This window comes from Mobula birostris, chromosome 13 (assembly GCF_030028105.1).
Source record: "Mobula birostris isolate sMobBir1 chromosome 13, sMobBir1.hap1, whole genome shotgun sequence".
Classification (NCBI taxonomy): Eukaryota; Metazoa; Chordata; class Chondrichthyes; order Myliobatiformes; family Myliobatidae; genus Mobula; species Mobula birostris.
The window spans coordinates 29,133,072-29,158,421 of record NC_092382.1 but is presented as its reverse complement, the minus strand read 5'-3'; the positions used below and the strand labels follow the sequence as shown (position 1 = coordinate 29,158,421).

At 43.4% G+C, this 25,350-nt stretch overlaps 1 protein-coding gene across 1 annotated transcript in view; it reads right to left on the bottom strand.

Annotated features, from left to right (window-relative positions):
- Window positions 1–12,713: 12,713 nt before the first annotated feature.
- LOC140207870 (uncharacterized) overlaps window positions 12,714–25,350 on the bottom strand; it is a 106,122-nt gene continuing 93,485 nt past the window's right edge. The window contains 2 exon segments of the mRNA XM_072276417.1: window positions 12,714–15,407; window positions 22,231–22,344. Coding sequence (XP_072132518.1) covers window positions 13,539–15,407; window positions 22,231–22,344 — 1,983 coding nt within the window. The 3' untranslated portion in view covers window positions 12,714–13,538.

The following is a 25,350-nucleotide window of genomic DNA, read 5'->3' as shown; positions in this document are numbered from 1 at the left end:
CTATCCACATGAGATTCCACCTTCAGAGAACTAAGCACCATCATTCCTAAACATGAGGAATTCTGCAGATGCTGGAAATTCAAGCAACACACATCAAAGTTGCTGGTGAACGCAGCAGGCCAGGCAGCATCTCTAGGAAGAAGTACAGTTGACGTTTCATGGGTATGGTGGATTTCTACCACTGTTTCCTCCCCTCAGCAGCCCGAATCATGCGCCCCCTGTTCACCCTGATGTCGGGTAAGGGCAAGGACATTACCTGGGATAAAGAGGCCGCAGCCGCTTTTGTTAAAACCAAAGAACCCTTAGCAAACGCCGCGATGCTAGTGCACCCCAGAATGGGCGTTCCTACTGCCCTCACGGTGGACGCATCCAACACAGCAGTTGGTGGAGTGCTGGAACAACTCATCGAGAGTCGCTGGCAACCCCTGGCATTCTTCAGCAAACACCTACGACTACCCGAACTCAAATACAGTGCTTTCAACCGGGAGCTATTGACACTATACCTGGCAATCCGGCATTTCAGATATTTCTTAGAAGGTAGGCCCTTCACTGCGTTCACAGGCCACAAACCGCTTACCTTTGCGTTCACTAAGGTGTCCGACCCCTGGTCTTCCCACCAGCAGCAACATCTGTCCTACATCTCCGAATATACGACGGACATCCGGCATGTCTCGGGAAAGGACAACGTCATGGCGGACACACTATCCAGACCTACCATACAGGTCCTGTCCCAGGGGGTGGACTATGCAGCGCTGGCAGAGGCACAGCAGGCAGACGCTGAGATCCCCAGTTACAGGACTGCAGTCTCCGGTTTGCAGCTCCAAGACCTCCCCGTAGGCCCAGGTGAGAGGACCCTACTGTGTTACGTAGCTACCGGCCAACCCCGCCCCATCGTCCCAGCAGCCTGGCGCCGGCCGGTTTTCAAATCCATTCACAACTTAGTGCACCCCTCCATCAGGACAACCGTCCGGCTGGTCGCCAACAGGTTCGTGTGGCATGGACTTCGTAAACAGGTCAGTGAATGGGCCAAAACGTGCATGCAGTGCCAAACGGCCAAGGTGCAGTGGCACACCAAGGCTCCGCCGCAGCGGTTCGAGCCCACCCGCCGGAGGTTCGACCACATTCATGTGGATATCGTGGGGCCCCTGCCAGTGTCACGAGGAGCATGGTACCTCCTAACTATGATAGACTGGTGCACCAGATGGCCAGAGGCAGTCTCGCTCAGCAACACCACCTCCGAATCCTGCGCCCGAGCACTGATCGCAACCTGGGTAGCACGCTTTGGGGTACCAGCCCACATTACCTCCGACAGGGGAGCCCAGTTCACCTCCTGCCTGTGGTCAACTATGGCCAACCTTTTAGGATCGCAGCTACACCACACAAATACCTTCCACCATCACCTGAAGTCGGCTCTCATGGCCGGCCTGGAGGGGCCTAACTGGGTGGACGAACTTCCCTGGGTCCTGCTCAGAATTCGCTCAGCGCCCGAGGAGGATCTGCACACCTCGTTGGCTGAGTTGGTGTACGGCGCACCCCTGGTAGTCCCAGGAGAGTTCATACCAGCCCCAAGGGGGCAAGAGGAAGAACCCGCAGCAGTCCTGGACAGACTACGGGAGCGTCTCAGTAACCTGGCCCCCATCCCCACTTCACAGCACGGACAGAGCCCGACCTGCATACCCAAAGACCTGCAGAACTGTAAGTTTCTTTTTGTACGATGGGGCGGACACCGGGCACCGCTACAGTGGCCCTACGAGGGGCCTTTTAAGGTGATCAGGAACAACGGGTCCACGTTCGTGCTGGACATCGGGGGGGGGGGGGAGAGGAGGTTTTCACGGTGGACCGACTCAAACCGGCCCATGTGGACTTGGCGCAGCCGGTCCAGGCTCAGGCACCGCGGCGCAGGGGCAGACCTCCCAAACAGAGGCCGATCCAGACTGTGGACATTGGGGGATGTATCGCCGGTTCTGGGGGGCGTGGTTATGTGGCGACCCACTTTCTAGCACACATGAACCAGCGCGCGCCGGCAGAGAGGCCGGCCCCAAAAAGGGCGCCAGGCCATCTTCAGCAGCAGGGGGGAAATCCCATGCGCGGAAAGGGTCTGCCGTTATGCATTCCCCACAGCAGTCCCGCCCAAGAAGGGCGGGAACGGGAAGGCTTTAAAGCAGGCTACGAAGTTTGAATAAATCTCTTTTATCACAACTCTAACTCACCGACTACGTGTGGTTATTTTTAGTGTTGTGTGTAGCACACAGCTACAATATAATATTTTTGAGTCTGCTAGCCAATACTTTGGATAAAATTTTAGTGTGGAAATTGAGTAAAGAGATAGGTCTATATGAAGAACATTCAGTTGGATTCTTATTCTTTTTGAGAATGAGCGAAATGGAAGCTTCGTAAAAAGACTGCGGTAGTCTTCCTACCTTAAAGGAATCTGTAAGGGTAGAACATAAGTGTGGTATAAGCAAGGAGGAAAAAGTCTTATTAAACTCTTCAGAGAATCCACGGGTCCAGGGGATTTCCCAGCATGCAATTCTCAAATAGCCTGAGCAATTTCCTCCTGGGAAATAGGTTGATCCAATTGCCTACGATCATCTAACGAAAGATTAGGGATATTTAATTGATCTAAAAATTATTCATTGCAATATTATCATTAACAGAGTCAGAACTATACAATTTAGAATAAAATTCCCTAAAAGTGTCATTAATTTCAAGGTGGTCAGTTGTCATGTCCCCATTAATTTTATGTATTTCTTTAATTTGCCGCTTGGCTGAAAATGGCTTCAATTGATTAGCCAGTAGCTTACCAGTTTTATCTCCATAAATATAAAGTTGACTGAGAGAAGATGGTGGCACGACGAAGCACGCAGCGGCCACTCCAGTGATGAATATTGTTATTTGTCAAGTAGGATGCTGTGCACAATCCTGATTTGATGGAGACAGATGTGAGAAGCGCAGAGGAACATCTGGTGTAACTTCTGAAATGCCTGTTTCGCTGCCACTGCTACTGTGCGATCCAGAATCTCCGGAGGGCAAGGCCCCGAATCCTTGGCTTTGCCTGTTGCTTGGCGGCCGGGGCCAGGGTCGAAGCACTCAGCAGAGATGGTGCTCGATGTCGGAGGGCTGGTCGGAGGCTCGACGTTTTCGAACGGAGTCAGTCGGCTGTGGTCGGGTGCTTCCAGGGCGCTGCATTGGCAAGTTTGCGGTGCTGGAAGTTCATGGCAGTTAGAGTTTCTTCCTTCTACCGTCTGCGTGAAATGATGGGGCTATCGGGACTTTGAGACTTTTTTTTACCGTGCCCATGGTCTGCTCTTTATCAAATTACAGTATTGTTTTGCACTGTTGTAACTATGTTATAATTATATGGTTTTTGTCAGTTTTAGTCTTGTTCTGTCTTGTGTTTCTGTAATATCATACTGGAGGAACATTGTATCATTTCTTAATGCATGCATTACTAAATGACAAACGAGGACTGAGTGTCCTCATAATCTAATCTATCTTTTAAAAGTTGGCTTTCAATTGGATACATTAAAAGAAGGTCATATTTAGTTTTAGTTTCAATACGTCTCTTATATGTTTCAGGATCAGGTACCGAAGCATATTTATGGTCCAGTTGCTTTAACTGATTGGCTAATTCATTTCTTTCTTTGTTAGCTTTTTTAATGATGTTTGCAGTAAAAGAAATAATTTGACCCCGGATGTAGGCTTTAAAAGTATCCCATATAATAAGGCTAGACTTCTCTTCCAACGTATTTTCTTCAAAAAAAAAAGTAATTTGATTCTCCATAATTTTTTTAAAAATCCTCATTGGATAACAGAGTTAAATCGCCAAAATCTACTCATGGGAATAGGACCAGGAAGATTTAAAGATAGAATTACAGGAGAGTGGTCAGAAATAGCAATCTCTTTATATTCATTTTTTTCAAACTAATGGAATCGTTTGACTATCAATAAAAGAAGTCAATCCCGGTATAAGAATGATGGACATGAGAGAAAAAATACTCCCTGTCCGTCGGATAAAGTAAACGCCAAGCATCAACTCTACCACATATAGTTAGAAAAGATTGGATAAATAAAGCTGATTTATTAAGTGTGGCTGGTTTAATAGATGAGCGATCTAATATTGGATCTAACCAGCAGTTAAAATCTCCTCCCGTCACAAGGGAGTAAGTACACAAATCTGGTAAAAATGAAAATAGACATTCAAAAAAATCCTGGATCATCTACATTGGGGGCCATATACATTAGCAAAAACAATCAAGTTACTGTCTAAACTCCCTAATACAATAACAACTCGACTATTAGGGTCCGAAACAAGTTTATGCTGAATAAAGGAAGCTGTATTACCTACAAAAATTGAAACTCCATGTGATTTTGCATTAAACGAAGAGTGGAATTGCATATCCTTCCACCGAGTAAAAAAATGTAAGCTATCACAGCTGCGTATGTGTGTTTCTTGTAAAAAAAAAGGGTGCTTTTAATTTTTTAATATAAGCAAACACTTTGTTCCTTTTGATGGGGTGATTCAGCCCTTTCACATTCAAACTAAATAGGTTAATATTTCAAACCATTTTAAATACCAATCAACATGTAATTAAAAAATCTAGCCATAAGTTATTAAAACTAGAAAGCAAACTGTAAAGTAAGATATTCAAACAAACAATCATATATTCTTTTTTTCTTTTTCAATCTTTATTGCTATAATAATAATAAACATACCACAGTATTGATACAAAATTATTGGGAATACAGCATTGTAATTTTCATAGTTAAATAAGCCCAGCTGACACATGAGTATTAAATCTCCCTATCATACATGATACAGATGAACAATATAAAACAAAAACATCTATTAAAAACCATGAAAAAGAAAAAAAAAACAAAAATATACCCCCGCAAAAAAACTGACCTGAACAATGTTAATCAACTAAACTTAAAAAAAAGGCACGGGCTGTTTAGTAACGTCGTTAAAAAAAAGGGAACCATTAGTGTCGTTGACTCCGTTCCTCTCACCATGTATTACAAAGAAATAAAATAAGTTTGGAAAAGGTCAAGTTACATCATGTGAAAATGTTTAATAAATGGCCTCCAAGTCTTTTCGAATTTAATAGAGGGATCAGAAACAACACTTCTAATTTTTTCCAAATTTAAACACAACATAGTTTGAGAAAACCAATGGAATGTGGTGGGAGGATTAATCTCTTTCCAATTCAGGAAAATGGATCTTCTAGCCATTAATGTAAGAAATGCAATCATCCGACGAGCTGAAGGGGTTCAATGACTTGATTCTATCATTGGTAACCCAAAAATGGCAGTAATAGAGTGAGGTTGTAGATCAATATTCAAAACAGTTGAGATAATATCAAAAATATCTTTCCAATACTTTTTCAACAAAGGACATGACCAAAACATTTGAGTTAGAGAAGCTATCTCAGAATGACATCTATCACACATAGGATTTATATGAGAATAATAACGAGGTAATTTATCTTTAGACATATGAGCCCTATGTACTACCTTAAACTGTATCAACACATGTTTAGCACATATAGAGGATGAATTAACTAACTGAAGAATTTTTTTCCCATTTTCAATTGGTACAATAATCTTAAGTTCCCTTTCCCAATCAGTCTTAATGTTATTAGATACAACTGGACATATTTTCATAATTACATTATAAATAATTGGTATTACACCTTTCTGAAGAGGCTTTAAATCTCACATTTTTTCCTAAATATCCATTGAATATGCAAACGTTTGTAAATTCAGGAAGGTAAGAGAAACAGTATCTAACCTGTAAATATCTAACAAAGTGAAATCTAGGCAAATTATATTTATTAGATAGTTGTTCAAAAGACATGAAACAATTATCCGAAAATAAATCACAAAATCATACTATACCTTTAATTTTTCAAGCCAAATATGCTTGATCCATAGTAGAGGGTTGAAAAAAGAAATTAGATATAGTAGGACGTGCTAAAATAAATTTATTCAACCCAAACAATTTTCAAAATTGAAACCATGTATGTTAAGTATATTTAACTATTCGGTTATCCAGTTGTTTATACAATTTAGAAAGAGTAAAGGGAAGCAAAGTCCCTAGAATAGAACCCATTGAAAACCCTTGTAAAGAATTACGTTCAAGATTTACCCAATGTGGACTTGAAGTTGTATCCAAGTCTCACAACCAAAATTTTAAACATCAAATGTTAATTGCCCAATAGTAAAATCTAAAATTCAGCAAAGCTAAACCCCACCTCCTTTTTAGGTTTCTGTAAATGTCTTTTACCTAACCTAGGATTTTTTGTTCTGTCATATATATGAGGAGATTTTGGAATCAACATTATCAAAAAAGAATTTTGGAATGAAAATTGGCACCACCTGAAATACATATAAAAATTTAGGCAAAATAATCATCTTGATAGTATTGATCTGACCGATCAATGATAAAGATATTGGTGACCATTTAGTAAACAAAAATTTAATGTAATGGATTAAAGGTAAAAAATTAGCTTTCAATAAATCTTTATGCTTTTTCATAATTTTATCCCCTAAATATGTAAAAGAGTCAGTAACCAATTTAAACGGTAAACATCCATCAATAGAAACCTGAATATTTAGGGGAAATAGTTCACTCTTATTAAGGTTCAATTTGTAATCAGAGAAATTACTAAACTGAGCCAACAAGGATAAAACAACGGGAATAGATTTCCCAGGATGAGAGATATATAATAACAAATCATCTGCATATAATGATAACTCCTGTATTTCATTTCCACGGGTAATATCAAAAATGTTAGGTGAGTCTCGGATGGCAATTGCTAAAGGTTCAAGGGCAATATCAAATAATAATGAACATCCCTGCCTAGTACCCCGAGATAGACGAAAAAAGGAAGATCTTTGATTGTTACTACAATCGGAAGCTACAGGGGAATGATATATCAATTTAATCCAAGATATAAATATCAGTCTAAAATTACATTTCTCAAACTCAGTAACTAAATATGGCCATTCAACTCTGTCGAAAGCTTTCTCAGCATCTAATGAAATAATACATTCCTGGGTGTTAAATGAAGGAGTATAAGCAATATTCATTAACCTCCTAATATTAAGAAAATGAATAATGATTTTAAATAAATCCTGCTTGGTCCACAGAGATAATTTGAGGTAGTACCTTTTCTAACCTAGTCACTAATATTTTAGAAAAAAAATTGGCGTCTACATTCAAAAGCGATATCGGTCTGTATGATGCACAATCAGTAGGATCTTTATTCTTTTTAAGAATTAAAGAAATAGAAGCTTCATAAAATGATTGTGGTAATTTACCTAATCTGATTGCTTCTTTAAATATTCTAGACGACCAAGGAGAGAGAATAGAGGAAAAACTTTAAAAATTCCACTGTAAAACCATCAGGACCAGGTATTTTGCCAGAGTTCATTGTTATTTCTTCATCTGTAATAGGAGTTTCTAATGTTGAACATTCTTTGTGTGATAATTTCAGACAGTTCAATTTCCTTAAAATATCATGCATAGTGTTAGGGTCATGAGGAAAATCAGAAAGATATAAAGAAACATAATATTCTTGAAAAGTTTTATCTCGTCATGATCAACTGTCAAAGTGTCATCATGTTTACGAATTTTGATAATTTGACGTTTAACCGAAGTAGTTTTCAATTGATTAGCTAATAATTTACCCGATTTATCACTATGAATATAGAACTCACTTCTAGTTTTCATTAAATGATTTTCAATTGAGGATGTTAATAATAAGTTATGTTCCATTTGAAGTTCGACTCTCTGTTTGTAGAGCTCCTTACTAGGAGCAATAGAATATTTCTTATCAATTCCTTTAATTTTATCAACCAACAAAAATGTTTCATTCTTAATACGTTTGTTTAAACCAACAGAAAAAGAAATAATCTGTCCGCAGATATAAGCTTTAAAAGCATCCCAAACTGTGCCTTTGGAAATTTCTTCCGTAATGTTAGTTGGAAAAAAAGAAATCAATCTGTTCCTTCATAAATTTAACAAAGTACAGGTCTTGAAGCAAATTGGAATTAAATCGCCATTGCCTATTAGTACAAGTGGTATCCATTAACTTGATAGAAAGTTTCATTGGAGCATGATCCGAAATGGCGATAATGTCATAATTGCAGTTGATTACAGATGGAGTTAGAAGAGTTAATAAAAAAGTAATCAATTCAAGAATAAGAATGATAAACATGTGAGAAGAATGAAAACTCTTTGTCCTTAGGGTGTAGAAATCTCAAACAATCATATATTCAACCCAACACAGCTCCCAGAGAGAAATAGGCCCTACACCCTCCCCCATCCAAAGCGAGAAAGCTGACCAATAGACAGTCAGTGAGCTAAGAACTAAGTACCAGCCCCAAAAAAGTCCTGTTGACAGAAAAAAAACTCCAGTCCTGCAAGGTCATTATGTCCCTATCAAGACACAACATAAAAAGCAAAACAACTCAGTATTCAAAAATATGAAAAGATCACTTTAAACAAATTCAAAGAAAGCTGTATTAAAATAAAGCCTCAAAAAGGGATAAAATAAAGTAGCAAAAAAAAACAAAAGACAATATATGAACACACAAAATGTAAGCTTAATGAAACCTTATTTTAAATTCATATTAACAGAAGAAGAAACTTGATCAAATAAGAAATACAACAGTTTTAGACTTCATCCTTCAGAAACTCTTTTGCATCTTCAACTGCATTTATTCTTTTTCGCAATCCGTTCTTCAAAACAATACTTAGACGGGCAGGGAACCGAAGGGATGGTTTATATCCTTCATTATAAAATTCCGAGATATCTTCTTTATATTTCATATAATCAGTCAAAATATCAGGTGAATATTCTTCCACAAATCTAACCATGTAATTTTGGAAATCAATCATTCCTTGTCTCTGGGTGTGGCGAATTAAAAGGTCCTTAATACGAAACTCCTGAAAGGTTAGTTCGATCGATCTGGGTTTCGCCGCCGAGGACAATGGCTTCAAAGTCAGAGAGCGAAAAGCTCGATCGAGCTTCGGATCGGAAGTGAATAAAGCAGGAAAAAGCTGCTTCAGAAAGTTTGCAAAGACTTTGTAGGGTCAGCGCCTTCAATTGATTCTTCAAGACCCACGATTCACAAGTTATTTCTCCTGTTTCTATTCTCGGGACTGATGATCATATTCAGCATTTTATCATTGGATAAAGAGAACTCTTTGCAGAGTTTAATTGTATCTTCAATGTCCTTTTCAAGTGTCATTAGCTTCACAGTATTCTCCTGAATTTGGTTCTCATGCTCAAATAAAGTTTGTTGAATTGTATCCAATTTGCCGTTAAGTTGTTGAAACTCGTCAGAGAATTCCTACTTTTGCTGTTTAAGGAAGTCACTGATTGAATCCAAAGTGACTGGGGATTCATCTTCTGTTTCTCTTTCTTTTGCAAATGCTTTGGTTCTTTTCTCAGCCAGAGTAAAGCAGTATTGAAGTATTATAATAAGATTTCAAAAAAAAAGACTGGTAGGAGACAATTAAGTAAACAGGGTAGGAGCAATCGAAAAGCAACCAACAGGGCTCTGACTGCTTCTTATATCTAACATATGCTTCCTTCTTCCGCTTGACGAGTTGCCTCACGTGTTTCGTCAGCCACGGTTCCCTTTTCCGACCATTTTTTTCCTTGCCTCAGTGGGACAAACCTATCCTGAACCCATTACAAGTGGTCCCTAAACTTCCTCCACATTACTTCTGTGCTTTCAGCTTTCAACACCTGTTTCCAATTTAGACTCACTAGTTCCTGCCTCATCCCTTCATAGTTAGCCCTTCCCCAGTTAAGCACTTTCCCATTTTGTCTGTTTTTATCCTTTTCCATAGCTATGCTAAAGCTAAGGGAGTTGTGGTAACTCTCACCAAAATGCTCCCCCACCAAGAGGTCTGCCACCTGACCAGGTTCTTTACCCAGAACTAGATCCAGTATGGCCTCTCCTCTCGTCCGCCGGTCCACATGCTGTGTCAGGAATCCTTCTTGAACACACTTGACTAATTCAGCCCCGTCTATCCCCCTTGCAGTCAGGAGGTGCCAGTCAATATGAGGGAAGTTGAAATCACCCATAACTATAACCCTGTATTTCCTGCACCATTCTAAAATCTGCCTGCTTATCTGCTCCTCGGTGTCCCGAGGGCTATTTGGGGGCCGATAGACTACTCCCGGCACAGTGATTGATCCCTTCCTCTTTCTGACTTCCAACCACAGTGGACACTCCCTGTGCAGCGTCCTCCCTTTCTACAGCCCTGATACAATCCCTGACTAGTAATGCTACTCCGCCCCCCCCCCCCCCATTCTACCTCCCATCCTATTCCTTTTAAACACCTAAACCCCGGTACCTGCATCAGCCAATCCTGCCCTTCCTCCAGCCAAGTTTCAGTAACGGCCACAACGTCATTGTTCCATGTACTGATCGATTCTCTAAGTTCATGCTCTTTATTCCTAATACTCCTAGCGTTGGAATAGACACATTTCAACCCCTCGATCTGGCTACATGTATGTTTTGTCCCCTGCCTGTCCTTCCTCAGCAACTCAGAACACACAGCATCATGCCCTTGTCCTTCTACCCTCATCTCTGCACTCACATTCTGATTCCCACCACCCTGACAAACTAGTTTAAACCCTCCCCAACAGCTCTAACAAACCTGCCCACCAGGATATTGGTCCCTTTCCAGTTCAGGTGCAGCCCGTCCTTGTTGTACAGGTCAGACCTTCCCCAGAGGAGATCCCAATGCTCCAGAAATCTGAACCCCTGCCCCCAGCACCAACTCTTCAGCCACACATTCAACTGCCATGACTTCCTGTTCCTACCCTCTCTGTCTCACGGCACAGGAAGCAATCCTGAGTTTACCACCTTTGAGGTCCTGCTTTTTAACTTTTTTCCCCTAACTCCCTATATTCCTTCTTCAGGACCTGATCCCTACTCCTATCTATGTCATTGGTCCCCACGTGGACCACGACATCTGCCTGCTCACCCTCTCTCCTGAGAATACCGAGAACTCCATCCGAGGTATCATGGACCCTGGCACCAGGGAGGGAACAGACTGGGATTCTCAATCTTTCCCACAGAACCTCTTAACTGTCCCCTTAACTATCAAATCCCCTATCTCTACTGCTCTCCTCTTTTCACTCCTTCCTTTCTGAGCTGAGGGTCCAGTCTCGGTGCCAGAGACGCGACCACTGCAACTTGTCCCTGGTAGGTCGTCCCCACCAACAGTATCCAAAACAGTATACATATTGTTGATGGGAACGGCCACAGGGGTGCTCTGCTCTTTCTGTCTATTCCCCTTCCCTCTCCTGACAGTCACCCAGCTACCTGTCTCCTGACTTTTAGAGGTGACCGTCTCCCTGAAACTCTGATCTATTACTGCCTCTGCCCCCCGAATGATCCAATTTGACAGGAGCTGCAGCTGGATGCACCTCTTGCAGGTGTAGACATCGGAGACAATTGTGCTGTCCCTGACTTCCCACATCCTACAATCGGAGCACTGCACTGCCCTATCTACTGCCTCCATTACTAACTCCTAAGTTAATTAATTAAATAAACTTTTCCAGCCTTACCTGACTGGGAGCAAGCTCATCCTCTGCCTCTGCTCGCTGAAATCTCTCGAGCCAAAGCCTCAAAGCTCCACTCCTTCACTGGCCGCTCTCCACTCCAGTCCACGTTAAACTCCAGTCCCAATAAAGGTGAATATGCAGCAGAAGAACCTCCTCCCATGCTCAGTGACCAGTGTGCAGAACTGGGTGTGGTGAGCATCAGCAATAATTGTAGAGTTCAGCACCGACAGTCACTCTCGAAATTGCATTCAGCAACGGTGATGGACAAATATCCAGCATGCAGCTCGTTGAAACTTTCTCCCCAGTGCAGAAATCATGCTTGACTAATCTTCTGAAATTTTTTGAGGATGTAAGTATGAAAATGGATGAGGGAGTGCCAGTGGATATAGTGCACCTGGACTTTCAGAAAAGTCCCAGATAGGAGATTAGTGGACAAAATTAGGGCACATGGTATTGGGGGCAGAGTACTGACATGGATTGAAAATTGGCTGGCTGACAAAAAAACAAAGAGCAGCGATTAACAGGTCCCTTTCGGAAAGGCAGGCGGTGACCAGTGAGGTACCACAGGGTTCAGAGCTGGGACCGCAGCTGTTTACAATATATATTAATGATTCAGATGAAAGGATTAAAAGTAACATTAGCAAATTTGCCGATGACACAAAGCTGGGTGGCAGTGCGAAATGTGAGGAGGGTGTTATGAGAATGCAGGGTGACTTTGACAGGCTGGGTGAGTGGGTGGATGCATGGCAGATGCAGTTTAATGTGGATAAATGTGAGGTTATCCATGTTGGTGGTAAGAACAGGAAGGCAGATTATTATCTAAATGGAATCAATTTAAGAAAAGGGGAAGTACAACGAGATCCAGGTGTTCTCGTACATCAGTCACTGAAAGCAAGCATGCAGGTACAGCAGGCAGTGAAGAAAGCTAATGGCATGCTGGCCTTCATAACAAGGGGAATTGAGTATAGGAGCAAAGAGGTCCCTCTGCAGTTGTACAGGGCCCTGGTGAGACCACACCTGGAGTACTGTGTGCAGTTTTGGTCTCCAAATTTGAGGAAGGACATTCTTGCTATTGAGGGAGTGCAGCGTAGGTTCACAAGGTTAATTCCCAAGATGGTGGGACTGTCATGTGTCGAAAGATTGGAGCGACTGAGCTTGCATACACTGGAATTTAGAAGGCTGAGAGGGGATCTTATTGAAACATATAAGATTATTAAGGAATTGGAATTAAGGAATTTTTTCACCCAGATAGTGGTGGATATATCGAATGCTCTGCCCCATAAGGCTGTGGAGGCCAAGTCTCTGGATGTTTTCAAGAAAGAGATGGATAGGGCTCTTAAAGATAGTGGAATCAAAGGTTATGGGGATAAAGCAGGAACGAGGTACTGATTGTGGATGATCAACCATGATCACAGTGAATGGCAGTGCTGGCTCGAAGGGCCAAGTGGCCTACTCCTGCACCTATTGTCTATTGTGAACCCGGTAGTGTGTCAGAACTGCAACATGCTGTGAGGTTTCACTGTTAATGTAATGGCCTCTCTGTAATGTTTCACTGCTGAGGTAATGGTTTCTCTGTAGCAGCAATGTTTATGTTATGACTAGAGACAACAGGGTTTTGGAGTGCGGGGCTATCCAATGAGAGAAATGTTGTTCTTTCTTGTGAGTCTGGAAGAGAGATTTTTGTGGTCTTTTGCTGGGGAGAGATAAAAGACATGAATGGAGAGAGTGGGCCATTTTCCTTTATTTTTTCGTTACTAACCCTATAGTCAAAGTAAGAACTACAAAGCCCAATCGTTTAATCACATATTGTGTACCGTTTGTTATTTCAGGGTACTGATTTGTAACATCAACCCAAGCGCAGCATCCACCCAAACGAGATTTCTTAAGTTTGGCCGGGCTGGGGGGCTATCACCCCCTATATTAAGCTGCTAGCCGAAGCGAGAGTTACATAAGGTTAGATGCCTGAGCGAATTGCTTCACAAGTTCATAGCAGGTGAACGGCCTCTCCCCAGTGTGAACTCAATGATGGACATTTGGTGGCGATGGCTGAGAGAATCTCTTCCCAAAGTCTGAGCAGCAGATCGGCCTCTACCCAGTATGAACTCGCTGGTGTTTCTGTAGGTTGGATGACCGAGTGAATCTCTTCCCACACACTGAGCAGGTGAACGACCTCTCCCCAGTGTGAACACGCTGGTGTCTCTGTAGATGAGACAACTGAGTGAATCCCTTCCCACAGTCTGAGCAGGTGAATGGCCTTTCTCCAGTGTGAACTCGCTGGTGACTCAGTAGTTGAGAGGACGAAGTGAATCCCTTCCCACAGTCTGTGCAGGTGAACGGCCTCTCTCCAGTGTGAACTCGCTGATGTACCTTCAGTTGAGATGAGCAAGTGAATCCCTTCCCACAGTCTGAGCAAGTGAACGGCCTGTCCCCAGTGTGAACTCGCTGATGTACCTTCAGTTGAGATGAGCAAGTGAATCCCTTCCCACAGACTGAGCAGGTGAACGGCCTCTCTCCAGTGTGAATTCGCTGATGTACCTTCAGTTCAGATGACTGAATGAATCCCTTCCCACAGTCTGAGCAGATGAACGGCCTCTCTCCAGTGTGAACTCTCTGATGTACCTTAAGTTGAGATGACGAGGTGAATCCCTTCCCACAGACTGAGCAGGTGAAAGGCCTCTCTCCAGTGTGAACTCGCTGATGTATCTTAAGTTGAGAGGACGAAGTGAATCCCTTTCCACAGTCTGAGCAGGTGAAAGGCCTCTCTCCAGTGTGAACTCGCTGATGTACCTTCAGTTCAGATGACTGAATGAATCCCTTCCCACAGTCTGAGCAGATGAACGGCCTCTCTCCAGTGTGAACTCGCTGATGTATCTTCAGTAGGGATGAGCAAGTGAATCCCTTCCCACAGACTGAGCAGGTGAATGGCCACTCCCCAGCATGAATTCGCCAGTGTCTCTCTAGGACAGATGACCGAGTGAATGCCTTCCCACAGTCTGAGCAGGTGAACGGCCTCTCTCCAGTGTGAACTGACTGATGTGTCAGTAGGTGGGATGACCGAGTGAATCCCTTCCCACACACTGAGCAAGTGAACGGCCTCTCTCCAGTGTGAACTCGCTGGTGTTTCTTCAGTTCAGATGACTGAGTGAATCCCTTCCCACAGTCTGAGCAGGTGAACAGCCTCTCCCCGGTGTGAACTCGCTGATGTACCTTCAGTTGGGCTGATCTAGTGAATCTTTTCCCACAGTCGGAGCAGGTGAACGGCCTCTCCCCAGTGTGAACAGACCTGTGTGCTTGTAGGTAGGATGATCGAGTGAATCCCTTCCCACACACTGAGCAGGTGAACGGCCTCTCCCCAGTGTGAACTTGCCTGTGTCTCTGTAAAACAGAGTACGAAGTGAATCCCTTCCCACAGTCTGAGCAGGTGAACGGCCTCTCCCCAGTGTGAACTCGCTGATGCACTTTCAGTTGGGATGAGCAAGCGAATCCCTTCCCGCAGTCTGAGCACGTGAATGCCCTCTCGCCGGTGTGAATTGACCGGTGTATCTGCAGGTTAAATGATTCAGTGAATCCCTTCCCACAGTCCGAGCAGGTGAACGGCCGCTCCCCGGTGTGAACTCGCTGATGTACCTTCAGTTTAGAGAAACAAGGGAATCCCTTCCCACAGTCTGAGCACGTGAACGGCTGCTCCCCAGTGTGAACTGACCAGTGTCTCAGTAGCTTATATGATTCAGTGAATCCCTTCCCACAGTCCAAGCAGGTGAACAGCCGGTCTCCAGTGTGAACTCGCTGGTGAGCCATTAGGTTAGATGACCGAGTGAATCCTTCCTTACAAATTCAGCAGATGACTAGCAATCTGCCCAGTGAGAACTAACTGGTGTGTCCACAGGTTGGAAGACTGACTGAATCCCTTCTCACACACAGAACAGGTGAATGACCTTGTCCCGGTGTGAACTTGCTGATGTACCTTCAGTTGAGATGACCGAGTGAGTCCCTCCCCACAGTCTCAGCAGGAAGGATGATCGAGTGAATCCCTTGCTCCACTTCTTAAGTATCTGGACAGAGACAGCAAAACTGTCGTGTTGTGTTCGAGATTCCCGTAGACAAATTCCTTGTCATTTTTAACCTGTAAAAATATTTACAAAATCCATCAATGGGTGTAGGACAATATTTCAGATGAGATCACTTGAGTTGTCAAGGTGTGATCTGGCATCACTCTGTTACAGTGAAGTTCCACACAAGGTGGAGAGAGAAATCATCTTCTAACTGGGCACAGTGCTGGTATCTGGAATGACCATCAAACTCTCTGATGCTCTTCCTGTCTCTATAAGAATGGGGCATTTCTGCCATCTCCAATCTGTGACCTGGCTCAGTTTGACTCTCTCCATTGGTATTATTCCCTGTTCGCACTTAGCTGCATGGGCGACTGGCCCCACAGGAACTGAAATACTCACACAAATAGCCGGCAGTGCATTCCACGCACCTGCCACTCTCTGGGTAAAAAACTTACCCCTGTCATCCCCTCGGTATCTGTTTCCAAGCACCTTAAAACTATGCCCCCTCGTGTTAGCCATTTCAGCCCTGGGAAAAAAAGCCTCTGGTTATCCACATGATCAATGCCCTCATCATCTTATACACCAAAAAAGGCTCTAAACATAAACAAGAAATTATACATTGCTTTGAGGATTTGTTGGAAGTATACAAAATTATGAGGGTACAGATAGGGTAAATGCAAGCATTTTTTTCCACTGAGGTTGGGTGAGATGACAACCAGATGTCATGGGTAAGTGGGAAAGGTGAAAATTTAACGGGAACATTTGGAAAAGCTCTTTACTGAAATGGTCGTGAGAGTGTGGAATGAGATGTCAGCACAAGTGGTGAATATGAGCTCAGTTTCACCATTTAAAAGAAATTTGTATGGGAGCCTGGATGGGAAGGGTATGGATGGCGATGGTCCCGGTGCAGGAGGTTGAGTGATCGATACATCCCAAAGAAGTGGAAGCATTGGAAAGACAGGAGGACACAACTGTGGATGAAATGAGAAGCCAAAGCCAACATAAAAGCTAAAGAGAGGGCAAACAAAAGAGCAAAAGCTATTGGGAAGCTTTTAGAAACCAACAGAAGACGACTAAAAAAAAGTTGGATGAGCTCAGGTGTGGAATTTTGATATTGTAGTCATTAATTAGTCTTGGTAGCGCCCAACAGTCTGAGGCATTTGGAGGAACAAAATATCTGGGGTCTCAATATCTCTTCAAATCCAAGGTTCTCTGCACCAGTTACCTTTCAACTTTTATTTTGACAGGTACATACAAACTAGACACCCTCAAAATTTCACTTCTGTAGGCCTCCCACTTACCAAGTACTCCTTTGCCAGAAAACAGCCTGTCCCAAACCACACTTGTCAGATCCTGTCTGATACCATCAAAATTGACCTTTCTCCAATTTAGAATCTCAACCTGTGGTGCACACCTCTCGTTTTCCGTATTTACTTTGATTCTCATGGCATTATGATCACTAATTTCTGTCACCAGCCCTGGAACATTTCCTAACAGCTCATCGCACACTTCTATGTCGGGAATTCTACGAACTGATAAAGGGCACATTTGGCAACCTCTACCCCCTTGACATCTTTTACAGTATGGGAGTCCCAGTCAATATATGGAAAGTTAAAATCACACCTTTGTTTCTTGGCATGGTCTGCAATCTCTCTACAAATTTGTTCCCCTAAATCCCTCAGACTGTTGGGTGCAACCAAGTCCCAATAATGGCTACAATATCATAATTCCCTGTCCTGAGCTCATCTGGATTTCCTATGATGCCTCTTGCATTGTGATATACACAGCTCAGCACATTCATCGCACCATGCTCAACCATTTGATTGCTGACTCTGAGGTCTGAACAACATCTGACTGGTGACAAGAAAACAGACGCTCCCTCATTGTCACAAAAACAAAGGAGCTGATAGTGGACGACGGGAGGAATGGAGACAGGCTAACCCCTATTGACATCAATGGATCTGGGGTTGAGAGGGTGAACAGCTTTAAATTCCTCAGCATAAACATCACCAAGGATCTCACATGGTCTGTACATACCGGCTGTGTTATGAAAAGAGCACAGCAGCACTTCTTTCACCTCAAAACGGTTGAAGAAGTTGGGGATGGGGCCCCAAATCCTAAGAACTTTCTGCAGGGACACAATTGAGAGCATCCTGACTGGCTGCATCACTGCCTGGTATGGGAACTGTACTTCCCTTAATCGCAGGAACCTGCAGAGTGTGGTGCGGACAGCCCAGCGCATCTGTAGATGTGAACTTCCCACTAATCAGGACATTTACAGAGACAGGGATGTAAAACGGGCCCAAACGATATTGGGGACCCAATTCACCACAACCACAAACTGTTCCTGCTGCTACCATCCAGGAAACGGTACCACAGCAAAAGGACCAACAGGCTCCGGGACATCATCTTCCACCAGGCCATCAGACTGATTAATTTATGCTGATACAATTGCATTTCTATGTTATATTGACTGTCCTATGTACAAACTATTTATTATAAATTACTATAAATTACAAATTGCACACTTAGACGGAGACATAACATAACGATCTCTACTCCTCATGTATATGAAGGACGTAAGTAATAAAGTCAATTCAATTCACCCTCTCCACTATCTGTTCTGTTAATGCTGGCTCCCATTCCCCCTACAACTCGCATGAGCAAGTCTTACCACTAGGATATTCGTCCCCTCTTGTTCTGTTCCCCTAACTAACGAATCTCCTATCACCCCCTTGACTTTCCTCTGCCAGGTAATCCCCCGCAAGTTTCTAAAGTGGTCCACCCGTTGTTGTGTTGGATAGCAATAACAGTACTCTGTGATTGCTATTTAAACTCATTCCCCTTCCTGCCTCTCACCCAGTTTCCTGTGTCCTGCACTTTGGGTGTAACTCACCTCTCTTCATGTCATATCTATTACGTCCTCCAACTCCTGGATGATCCAGAATTCTCCCATTTCAAGTTCCAATTCTGTAAAGTGCAGGGTTACAAGCTGCAGCTGGATGCACATCTTGTAGGTGAGGGCATCAGGGACACCGGATGTCTTCCCACCTTCCCACCAATGTCCCCTCTAATTTGTAATGACCAGTGTGCACATAAATCTTGTACTGTCCATTTTTTTTACACAGTGACAACATGTGCACAGTGAATTTTATATAGAGAGACAGTCATTTTAACAGCTAGCAAATCACTGTCGATAAGAACTTTGATGTCCTCTGGGTTTGATCGAGTTCATCTGCACTCTCACACAACCTATGCAGCAGGCCTGTAACGGGTAATGAAGGATTTTCTCACCAGAGCTTTTGCACATCATCCATATGTCACTTGCTTGCTAAATTATGCTTTAAAAAGTCAAGATTTCCAAATATCACTCCACTTCTTCCCACTTGCGAATTCTCCAGCAACTTTTTCATCACCACAATACACACAGGTGACACCAGTTTCTGTATTGTACACAAATATTTCCCCTGAACCCTCCCCCAGGTGACTGACGGTGGTGAACTCAGTGATGGCAATGCCAATGAACATGAAGGGAAGGGCAGTAGTCTGTCTCATTGGAGTCTGGCACATTTGTGATGTGAAAGCTACTTGTTGCCCAGGGCAAAGGTGTTTGATATCATTATGTACCCAGAGAGAATGGGTCAAAACACGTCCCTGTCATTTGGAACCTGATCCTTTGATCGCTCTTTTCGGTATTTCTCGAGACTCTGACAAGCATTTGATCCTGGCTAAACGATGAACATTGTCTTTTCTCTCTCTTTCAGCTGGACGTGCAGTACTCCTTAAGTGGAGAGATGTAGTTCCCCCTACCCATGTTCGATGGCTCAGGGATATTATGTCTTGTTTGGATCTTGAAAAGATATTAATAGCAAAAGGATAGTGTGGGATAAAATTGATCCCTTAGAGAATCAGAGTGGATGGGTATGTGTGGAGCCAAAAGAGATGGGGGAGATTTTGAACAATTTCTTTTCTTCGGTATTCACCAAGGAGAAGGATATTGAATTGTGTAAGGTAAAGGAAACAAGAAGGGTAGTTATGGAAAGTATGATGATTAAAGAAGAGGAGGTACTGGTGCTTTTAAGGAATATAGAACTGGATAAGTTTCTGGGTCCAGACAGGATATTCCCTAGAATCCTTGAGGGAAGTTAGTGTGGAAATGACAGGGGCTCTGACAGAAATATTTCAAATGTCATTGGAAATGAGAATGGTGCTGGAGGATTGGCTTATTGCTCATGTTGTTCCATTGTTTAAAAAGGGTTCTAAGAGTAAACCTAGCAATTATCCGCCTGTGAGTTTGACGTTAGTGGTGGGGAAATTGATGGAAAGTATTCTTAGAGATGGTATATATAATTATCTGGATAGACAGGGTCTGATTAGGAACAGGTAACATGGATTTGTGCGTGGAAGGTCATGTTCGACAAATCTTATTGAACTTTTTGATGAGGTTACTAGGAAAGTTGATGAGGATAAAGCGGTGGATGTTGTCTATATGGACTTCAGTAAGGCCTTTGACAACGTTGCACATGGAAGGTTAGTTAAGAAGATTCAATCGTTAGGCATTAATATCGAAGCAGTAAAATGGATTCAGCAGTGGCTGGATGGGAGACGCCAGAGACGATAACTGCGTGTCAGATAGGAGGATGGTGTCTAGTGGTGTGCCTCAGGGATCTGTACTGGGTCCAATGTTGTTTGTCATATATATTAATGATCTGGATGATGGGGTGGTAAATTGGATTAGTAAGTATGCAGATGATACTAAGATAGGTGGAGTTGTGGATCATGAAGAAGGTTTTCAAAGCTTGCAGAGAGATTTAGGCCAGTTAGAAGAGTGGGCTGAAAGATGGCAGATGGAATTTAATGCTGATAAATGTAAGGTGTTACATTTTGGTAGGACTAATCAAAATAGGACATACATGGTAAATGGTAGGGCATTGAAGAATGCAGTAGAACAGAGGGATCTGGGAATAATGGTGCATAGTTCCCTGAAGGTGGAATCTCATGTGGATAGGGTGGTGAAGAAAGCTTTTGGTATGCTGGCCTTTATAAATCAGAGCATTGAGTATAGGAGTTGGGATGTAATGTTGAAATTGTATAAGGCATTGCTAAGGCCAAATTTAGAGTATTGTGTACAGTTCTGGTCACCGAATTATGGGAAAGGTGTCAATGAAATTGAGAGAGTAAAGAGAAGATTTACTAAAATGTTGCCTGGGTTTCATCTCCTAAGTTACAGAGAAAGGTTGAACAAGTTAGGTCTTTATTCTTTGGAACGTAGAAGGTTGAGCGGGGACTTGATAGAGGTGTTTAAAATTATGAGGGGAATAGATAGAGTTGATGTGGATAGGCTTTTTCCATTGAGATTGGAGGAGATTCAAACAAGAGGACATGAGTTGAGAGTTAAAGGGCAAAAGTTTAGGGGTAACATGAGGGGGAACTTCTTTACTCAGAGAGTGGTAGCTGTGTGGAACGAGCTTCCAGCAGAAGTGGTTGAGGCAGGTTCGATGTTGTCATTTAAAGTAAAATTGGACAGCTATATGGACAGGAAAAAAATGGAGGGTTAAGGGCTGAGTGCAGGTCAGCGGGACGAGGTGAGAATAAGAGTTCAGCACGGACTAGAAGGGCCGAGATGGCCTGATTCCGTGCTGTAATTGTTATAAGCGTATACGGTTACTATTCACTTTTTAATTCAGATATAAAGTTCCATAAGGTGTGGGGACCTTTTCTTGGATATTTTCATAATTCTCACCTAGATTGACAGGTGTATTTTTTTCTTCCCTTGATAGTCAGATCCTGCATTTCCAGCTTTCTTTGATTCTTTGTTTAGTTAGCAGGCTGCTTTTTTTATTATTCATTTCTCTTTTTCCTACAATATATAGATCTGGGGTGATAAAAGTTTATCTCAAATGTCCTCTTAAATATTTATACTTATAATGTAATGGTTGGCTTGGAGTTGGATCGTGGGAGGGTTGGGTGCTTTCCTTTCTAACTTTTCATTTTTAATATGGGTGACTTGCTCATTTGTTAAGATGTGTATTATTGCTATTTTTGTCTGTATTGCAATGATCCTTCTATTTACACTATTGATTTTTTTCTTCGACACTGTAGTTTGTAGAAAACTTAAAAAAAAATTAAAAAATCATGACCTCACGGGTAGAAAAGTCCAGAACAAGAGGGGGTGGAACAAGCAACAGACACAAAATGCTGGGGGAACTCAGCAGGCCAGGCAGCATCTATGGAAAAGAGTACTAATGCTGAGTTCCTCCAGCAATTTGTGTGTGTTGCTCGGATTTCCAGCATCTGCAGATTTTCTCTTGTTTGTGACTGGAGGCAGAACAAAGGTGATTTTCACAACAGCTGATGTAAAAGATTTTGTTCCCTTTCTCCGAGTTCCCGATCCTTGCATTTAGACAGCTGGAGCTCAGCTCTGTCTGAGAGACCCATCGGTTCCCATTCCCTCATCAGCCGGAAGCTCCCCGGGGCCCGTGTACGGATGGTGGGGCTGAGAGAGAGGGAAGAGAGCAGGCCTGTCCCGGGATTGCGGGTCACGGAGTCCGGAGTCACAGCATTGTCCCGAGATTCTCACTTACCTGCAGCCGTGATCCCGAGGCCTTTGTGTACTGCGCGCATGCGTGATATTCATCAACCTTCACGCCTGCGCATATGATCGATGCTTCAGCGCCGGCGAAATTTATAACGCAATGCTTTATGGGTAATCACGGTGCCATTAACAGTTTTTTCAAACACTGGTTCCATGTCCATATCTCAGTTTTTTAGTGTCTGTATAGAAAACTCAGCAGCTGTTTTAACGCAGAAAACGGCTCCAATAAACAATATACTCAGTATCGAAGTGTATCTAATGCCAAAGTACAACCCTCTTACAAAGGCAGGTATAAAACACAAGAAATTCTGCAGTTGCTGGAAATACGGAGACGCACACACACAAAATGCTGGACGAACTCTGCTGTTAGGGCAGCAACTAAGCAGAGGAGCACATAGTCTAGGAATTCTGAAGGAGCTCGGCCTACACGTTGTCTGTTTATTCCTCTCCACATTTGCTGCCTGATCTGCTGATTTCCTCCAGTGTTTTGCATTTTTTAAAAAATCAGGTTCCAAATGTTTCTGTTCTTTCATCTGCAGGCACATCTTTTTGGCCTGATTCCTCTTCCTACTCCTCCTCGTAAACTCTAGACTCCATATCTCTCTGGAGCCCCAAAGCACTGACTCATGCTGGCAACACTTTGGTTTCCGACTCTGCTCCATCGAAGATTCACTCACTAGTCTGCTGTCAGACTTTAGAGGCGCATTGCAACAGCCCAGCTGTCTGAGGCACAGTCCTTTGAAACGAGTGAAAATGTCCCAAAACGTTCAAAAGATCAGGGAAGAAGGAGTTTAACCACCTTCGGCCGGACCACTGGGGAACGTCAAAACCACAGGGAGCTCATCATCTTATTCAGTCTGGAGAAAAACATGCAGGAAATTCATGCAGGTGGAGAAGGTGATGAGAGCCATTGGTTGTGCGAATAGCCAGAGGCTTTTTCCCAGGACGGAAATTGCTAACACAAGGGGTAAGTTTAAAGTAAGTAGTTGCAAGGGAGATGTCAGTGGTAAGATTTTTTTACACAAAGAGTGGTGGGTGTGTGGAATGCACTGCCGGTGACAGTGGTAGAGGCGGATACAATAGGGTCCTTTAAGAGAACCTCAGATAGGTACATGGAGCTTCGGAAAATAGAGAGCTATGAGGTAGGGTAATTCTAGGCGTTTTCTAGAGTAGGTTACATGGTCGGCACAACACTGTGGGCCGAAGGGTCTGTAATGTCCTGTAGGTTTCTATGATTCTATGACATTCAAGGGAAATCTCTTCTCCCACGGACTGGTGACTAGTTGCAATCTGTCATCACAGAGACAGTGAGAGGGGGACGGCAGGGATGGATTAATAAAATACTGATATGGAACAGAAACATGGGCAGGGATCAGATGGGCCGAGTGGCCTCTCTAGTGTACAATGTGAGTGTGGTAGAGACAGTAAGCACCTAGGACACGGAATTTGATAGAGAACTGATTTATCTTTCACAGATCCACAATATTAAACACCAGTCTAGTTTAAGGCTAACATCAGCAGAACAGACTCCTCCAATGCTCAGTGACCACTAGGCAAGGATCAGGCCGACCGAGCCCCAGGAATTCGCACCGCCCCTTTAGATATACTCCAGGGCACGAAGGAATCCGTGCCCAGACTCGGGACAAGTTTACAGGTAACCAATCTGAAGAGGAACAAAGGTTCATGGATATTTACTTAGATACCTGCAAAGTCTCAGGGAGAATTAATTAGAAGCATCCATGGATAATTGCACCGTGATTGTCAACTATAGAAGACACAACTCTAACATATAAAAATCCCCAAAGCGCAACAACACATTTGAGTTACAATTCATAAAACTCAGAGAACTGACAAACAAAACAGCAAAGAAAAAAAAAGAGACCTGAGAATACTCTACCTCCGACACGAGGGTGCGACAAATCCCATCCCACCGTGGCTGCATCTGATGGCCCAGTACTGTCCGGAATGTCCTTTGGAATTCTGAATTAAGGACAGGATCCAAAATATTCCTCCCGAACTAGCAAGATGATCCTCGGTAGTGAGGGGCGGGGGGGGTGGGGGGGGCGGTGGCGGTGTGGTGGCGCGGAGGGAAAGGCATGTGAGTCTTCCGATTCGGGGCCAAATAGGGACAAGGTAAAAGTTTAAATCCCGATAGGCGGGGTGAATTTTTAGAGAAGAAGGAGGATGTGATATATATGTTGCCGGGACAGTTTTCCTTGTGACTTTAAAGAGGCCGATAAAGCGAGGGGCTAGTTTTCGCGATTCAGGTTTGAGTGGACAAACAGAGACCCGCTAATCAATATTGAAAGAGGGGCCAAACCGCCTTTGTCTGTTGGCCTTGGCCTGCTGCCGGGCTGAACTTTCTTTCAGAATCCTTTGCCCTTGAGACACCTTTAAACAAATTATTCTGCGGAGGGCAACCCGACCTCTAATTCCTGATCAGGAGACAGAGCGAGGCAGAAACTCAATTTGACACTCGAAAGGGGTCATACCCAGTGGTGAATGCTGAAGGGTGCTGTGGGCGAACTCGGCCAAGATTAAATGGTTACTCCAAGAGGAGAGAGGCAGAGAAGAACCTGCTCCAGGTCTTGGTTCGTCTTCTCAGCCTGTCCATTAGTGTGAGGGTAGAAGCCTGAGGAATGACAGGAGGTAGCCCCAAGCAGCCTGCAATGTGCTTGACGGAGATTGGAGGTGAATCAGGACCTCGGTCCAAAACAACATCTGTGTGAAAACCTTCATATGAAAACTTGTCTGTGAGAAGTCGTGCGTCTATCAGGAGAATGGGAGTTTATTTCGAAGAATGTATCTACAGGCCTTGAAGAACTTATAGAACACAATAAAATAGTGGTAAAGGAATGTGATGGGGACAGGCAGATAATGATATCTACAGAATGGTGAGACCGCGGAGTGAAGATATGGGTAGATCTTGTAGAGAAACTCGGCTCATCCCAAAACCCCCTGCATTTACCAGGCCCGGATGGTTTCGTTCAGAAACGTTGACAAATTGTTTTTCCTTTCAGATTATGCCTGACCCAGTCCTCCAAGAGATGTCAGCTGCTATAGAAATCTTGGCATTTGCCTGGATGTTGCGTCCGGCAGCAGGTCCAGT